We start from the raw sequence: 6196 nt of genomic DNA on the forward strand, positions 1-6196 counted from the left end.
CATGCAGTATATTATATACTGTCTACTTGGTAACCACTCCCCTCTATAATGCCCTATGCCCTTGAGGGTAATAAAATAAAAATAGATAAATAAATATGCAACAGTTCACTGCAAAATGAAGAGAAATGTATTACGCAAGGTTCAATTCATCCGAAGCTTGATATATCTTGATGTTTCTTAGCCCCAAGTTCATACGAATAGCAAAATCAAGTGGTGTACACAATTGTGTACATAGCGTGTCAGACGGTTAAGATTCCTCACGACATTCCTTGGAATGCACTGAAAACTCGTGCTGTAGTCCTTTTCATGTCAAGTTAGTCTGATTTTAGGTGTTGACACTCCTTTAACTCTTTCGTTACCGTGGGAAAATGTACCACTTTTTGTAGGTTTTTGTAATTATTTTTTGTAGTAGACATTGTCATTGCTACAGTGTCATGCTATATATCAATAGAAAGCTAAGTAAACGTACTTTCTAATGATATTATTTTTAAAAACAAATATTTGGGTTTAACAAGTAATATTCATGAAAAACAAGATTTATTGAAAATTGCATAGAACATTTCTAATGCGGTGCTCATAACATAAAATCAGAAAAAAAGAAAAATAATCTGAAATATACAAAATGTTTTCAAATCAATGTTCTATAAAAGAAAGTTTGAGCTGCCTAGCTCATAAATCATATGAGTTACCTTTTTTTTTTCTGCCTAGTGGAAACTGCCTTGTTCCATCTAGTGCCACAATTATATTTTTTTCCTCTACAAATTTTTCAAACACAACAATGCAATAAATGTTACTAAATAAATAAATAAATGAGCTGTTGAACCATGTGCATTTTAGGAAATTATGCTAAATAGGAACTCGGGAAACAAATCTCAAACACGAAACATAACTCTGAACACGGCACCAAAACAGCGTAAGGTATGCCTTTACCATAAAAAAAAATTGTAAATGTGTAATCAACAAATATAGCTTCACATTACAATGTCTAATAGTAGCCACAAGATCTAGAACCTATCTAAAAGCTCTAAGTTGTGAAAAAATTCAATTCCTAAGGTTGGCGTGGTACTGGGCAACACAGTTTCTGGCTGTAGTGAAGCACAAGCAAACATTGCAGGTTTTGCAGATGACATTTGTTTTATGGTCTAGTTTGTTGTCCTCATAGCACTTCTTGCATCTTCTCCGCTTCTCCAATCTACATGGCTTGTGCTGGATGGACCTGTGGCCTCTCCTCAAGATCGAGAAGTTGCTGGGCGAGCTTCATTCGGAAAGCCAGCTGGTCGAAGTTTGATGGTCTTAGCAGCTCAGATGCTCCGGCATGCTGCTTGCGATGAGCTTGAAAAATGACATAGCTGTTGACACAAGCAATGTCAACTGAGTGGAAAAACAGAGTTTTCCACCATCGGACACATTTGATGAGCACGTTATACGATGCAATCATTTGGTCGGACTTGTCGACGCCAAGCATACATGCATTGTATTCATCAACGAGCTTTGGCTTTTCCACAGATATTTCCTGCCACTTCCCATCGTTTTTCACCCGTCGCTTTGCAATCACATGGTTGGCTGTATGGATGGTGCTCATCATGTCACTATTCGCCGATCCTTCCACTGCAGGTACAAAACGCCACTTTCTCTCAGCCAACGAATGTTTCCTCTTTCGGTCTTCTTTTCCCAGCTGCTGTCTTTCATCTGTTGCGGAAATCCACGGCGATCCTTCCTTGTTGTGCCGCAAGCCAGCTACACCTTTCAGCAAATGCAGGAACAGAGCTGTGGACGTGCAAAAATTGTCCATATAGATATGGTATCCCTGGTCCAGATATGGCTCACACAGCTTTGTAACAACATCAAAAGCTAAGCCATTGGCGCTTGCTTTCTCTCGCTGCCGTGTACGCATAAAATTGTATGGTGTAGCCTGTCTGAGGGTCAGCAAGCACCCACAACTGTACCCCCACTTCACAACTTTGTCCTTGATACATTGGCGAATTCCCGTCGTGCTTTTGACTTACCATCCTTTCATCCACCGAAAGGCTTTTCCGTGGCTGGAAAAATTTTGCTGAATGCTCCTTCATGTGCTCAAGCAGCCAAAAAGTTTTATCCAACTTCGTCCGCTTTCTTCGTCAGGGTCCGAGACATGGATCATACCCAGAAGAGCAAAAAAAAAAAACGCGTTCTCGACATTATTTTGGGAGGAACGAACCCGGAAACAAGGAGCCTCTGCTCCAGTAGAGATGTAGCCGTGGCAGCTCGACGTGCCAATATAGATCAGCAGGCAATGAATTTCATCATCTCTGCGGCCGTCACCTCTTTCTACGAACCAGCCTCGCATCGCATATTTATTTGTGTTCACACAAATCCTATTTACTACCTCCGCTGTGAAAAACATCACAAAAACGTCGATCGCTTTGTGAGCCGCTTTGCTTCACTTCGCAGCACCATCCGAGGTCAAGGCCTGGTTCTCTTCTTGGGCTAAACGGCACTCTCTGCTAGGCTGATGGCAGCAGATCTCCACCATATACGTAGAGACACTATAAATAAGAGATATATATTGCCAACATCCTTACGACATTTCAAACGGCCTAAAAAATCTGTAACCTGAGAAGTGCTAAAAAACTAAACTTACCGCCGAACAGCTGACGACGATCTGGGCTGGTTTGCGAATCTCCATCGTCAGAACTAAAATCCAACGATCCGTATTATCCTCAGAGTCACTGCTGCTAGAAACAGCAGAATAATCAATTGCAGATGCGACAGAATCGCCAGAAAGACGTCGTTCACGTGAGGGTCCGGCGGCCGGATCGTCTGCCATCTTCGTAAATAAAACAAGCGAACTGCGGACTTTGAACCGGCGATAAAAATCGGCGCCGCGTGGAAAACAAACTACACAGGAAATGGAAGATTAGTGCTTAGAAAATGCCTGGATGGCGCAGTAGTCCATAGGAGCGCTGGTATTTTAAATTTTCGCGCGGCGCTTATGGGTCACCGGTTACCCAAGTTCTATAGGCGCGGTAATGAAAGAGTTAAGAGATTCAGTTGGCGTTTGGAATAAACAAAAGCAAAAACTTCCTGCATTAAAAAACTATACTTTTATTATCTTTTAGTCAAAGGAATATGAAGTCTCAACACTCCCGCGCTTGCTCTTGTAATTGTTGGGTTCATTTATTCTTTTAGTGAAGTAAACAAAGGTTACATTGCACAAGTTTTGCATTAATCACAATGAAGAAGCATTCAGAAATATTGCACAAAGGCAGGTGCTGTCCTCGTCGCAGTACTTGTCCACAATGAGCAGAGCATTGGCACCTGATGGTGTTCAAGCTCCTTAAGGACCCAGATTCACACTGTTTTGGTGGTCAGCCTGTAAGTGGAGGAGATAGCAAAGTGTTTTTAAGTACCGAGTTCCATGACGTGCTCTCTAGCGACTTTTTATTCTAGTTTGTCAGAGCGTTACAAAGAAAAATGAGGAAATGGAAACAGTCATGAATTCCAGATGTGTCAGCACCATAACACAAGAGAAGGCATAAAATTGAATACAAACACAGAGAAGCACACAAGCAGCACACCAAAGAGAGGGCCCCACGAAAAAATGCATACAACGCTATGCATTGCTAATGGAATTGTGCTCTTCATGACACAGATTTCTATCACTAAGCTTATCCAGGTACACTTTCAGCAAGCAGCACATCTATAGGGCACCGCACATGGAGATACATGTCAACTATGGGTGTACGCTATTCAGTTAAAGAAGCTCACATTTTTCTAATGCCGCATGGGCATGTAGGACTGCCATGTGGAGGTGCGTGGCAATGACTGACAGTGCTTGTGCATTGAAAAGTAGTAAAGGCGGCTCGATAAGGAATGAAAGTACCATTTGCAAGCAAAAATAAGTGATATAAATTAATTTGCAATAATAGTGTGTGTTACTGCTATGTATGTCATTATTGTACCGAAGCCATTAAAATCAACTTTGACGATTTTATTATTTATAAGTGAATAAATACAGAAATGAAAAAATGTGTTTTGTTTGCATTATTTGGTTTCTTCCACACCCCATGGGCATCGGTGAGGCTTGACGAGACCATCAGAAGATTCTGGTGGATGAGGTATATTGAAGATAACTCAGCTCTAGCTTATCTAGTGCTTATGAGTAATTCAGTTTTTTAATGCTTATGCAAGTTTTGAAAGCCAAAATGCAAGGACTTTCAAGACCCTGTCACAAGGTTAATCAATGATGTGAGGCAGCACCTCAAATAAAAGTCTTTCGCTTTAACAACTTTACCAGAACATTACAGATAGCTTCATTGCACTAATACAGGAAATCGATTAGAAATGTCCAGTCCTGCACACAGTGAATTCCCATATGCACGAAACTTGACACATAGGCTTGCAGCAGTCTGCTCTGTCAGAAAACATTCATGGGATTTTCGGCCACTTCTCACACACTTGTCCACCCAGCCAGAAGAAAGAAGAACTCCCAAGTCTAGTGATTGGCATACAGTAATGTGAGCTTCTAAGGAAAGCAATTTGGTTGAATAATTAAAATAAAGTAGTTAGAATTGAATATGTAACATTACAAAGAAAAACGAGCATTTTTTTTATGATCCAACAACCTTTCACAACAATTTTACGAACGAGAACTAGGCTTTTGCTAATATCACTTGCACGGTGTCGTCTGGTCTCCTTTTGACAGTGTCATTTTGTGCTATACCAGGAATGTTGCTTTCTTGGTGTGAAGCGAAGTTGAAGCAAACGTATATTAATTTAGGATTTTAATATGAGTAGGTTGCAAGTTATACACAGTAAAATTTGTGTTTAAAATCTTCCTACTTGACCTATATAACAAGCTTTTAAATTTAAGGGCACAGGGTATGCCCTCTTCCTCCCATGTAATTTAAGGCGCATTTAAGACTAATTTCCTCGGAATCTACCGTAAAATGCCAAGCAAGCACCCCTACCTGAGCAAGCGCACCTTCCCATTTTCGGGAGACTTGAAATATGCGCCAACGAATGAGCACGCCACCTCACCCCTCACCATTTTTTTTCAAGCTGTCCTCCACCATAGACTACAGCAGTGGTGGATTCTAGGAACCCTGGTTTTGGGAGTCTCTAGATATGTGCACACTTTCTGAGTAGCTTTACAGTGTGGTGCCTCGAGGTTGCATTGCAAATTGTTACAAATTGTTGGTACATTTGAACATCTTTCCCCCATTGTCATAACACACAAAATTTCACACGAGGGTTCCCTCTGCTACAGTAAAAATGGTAAGTGCATGCGTATTTAAATAACGCATTTCATTAGACGCACAGATGTGCGTTCTTCTTAGTCTCCCCGCAGGGGCGTCGGCGCGAACTGGCGTTTGGTGTGTAGCGACACCACGGACCCGAGCTAACGGGGGGTTTCGACCCCTCCCATGCCTAGCCGTGCGTGGCTTTGCCGTGTCCGGGGAAAAGGGGATCCTGGGGGTTGAGTCGACGACGGGTGCGTGGACCTTCAAGCCCCCCTGGCGGAGGCAACACACCCCTTTGGTCCGTGCTTCACGCAGATGGCACCCTCGGGCTGACCCACCTTGGGGGAAATCGGCATCACCTCTTCCTATCCTAACCCTACCATCTTCGCCTTTCTCGCATTTTGGTCTATCCTGTCCGCTTTTCCCTTCTACTTACTTCCTTTTTCCTCGTGGCAAGGGTTAACCATGCGTGATCAGTTTTTCTTGGCTGGTCACGTATGGTTATAGTAGGTATGTGTGGCTAGTGCTGGAAATACACTCCCAGGTTGGGCTCCAACGTGGGCAGCCAGCATGACTACCGAACATTACACTTTTTTATGGACAAAAATCCCTCTATCCCCAAAACTGATCGGCTCCGAAAGCGGGGTCGCACCGAAAGCAACTAAGAACTCACATCTAATGCAACAATTCACTAGGTTTTTGTAATAACTTCAAATAGTGCAACACCGATGCAAGACATATCGCCTTTCCCAATCACCAAAGCCATCAAAGAATCCATTACGGTGACTACGACACCAGGAAAATGAGTTCCGGTGACCTCTTGATTGAAGTCCGTAATGAGCAGCAGAGCAACAACGTCAGCAACTAAATAAGATAGGTGACCATGTATCTGCTACACCACACCGCACATTAACTATGCGAAATGCGTGATATCTGACAATGCTCTCGTAAAATGCAACGACTAAGAAATAACC

The 6196-nt window shown here is 42.4% G+C and overlaps 1 protein-coding gene across 1 annotated transcript in view; it reads left to right on the forward strand.

Annotated features, from left to right (window-relative positions):
- The first annotated feature begins 1210 nt into the window (after positions 1–1210).
- The window catches only part of LOC125757842 (acetylcholinesterase-like), a 26452-nt gene continuing 21466 nt past the window's right edge, over positions 1211–6196 (forward strand). Inside the window, exon 1 of the mRNA XM_049414049.1 lies at positions 1211–1282. Coding sequence (XP_049270006.1) covers positions 1211–1282 — 72 coding nt within the window. The remainder of the gene's footprint in view (positions 1283–6196) is intronic.

The sequence above is a fragment of the Rhipicephalus sanguineus genome, chromosome 3 (assembly GCF_013339695.2).
Source record: "Rhipicephalus sanguineus isolate Rsan-2018 chromosome 3, BIME_Rsan_1.4, whole genome shotgun sequence".
Taxonomy (NCBI): Eukaryota; Metazoa; Arthropoda; class Arachnida; order Ixodida; family Ixodidae; genus Rhipicephalus; species Rhipicephalus sanguineus.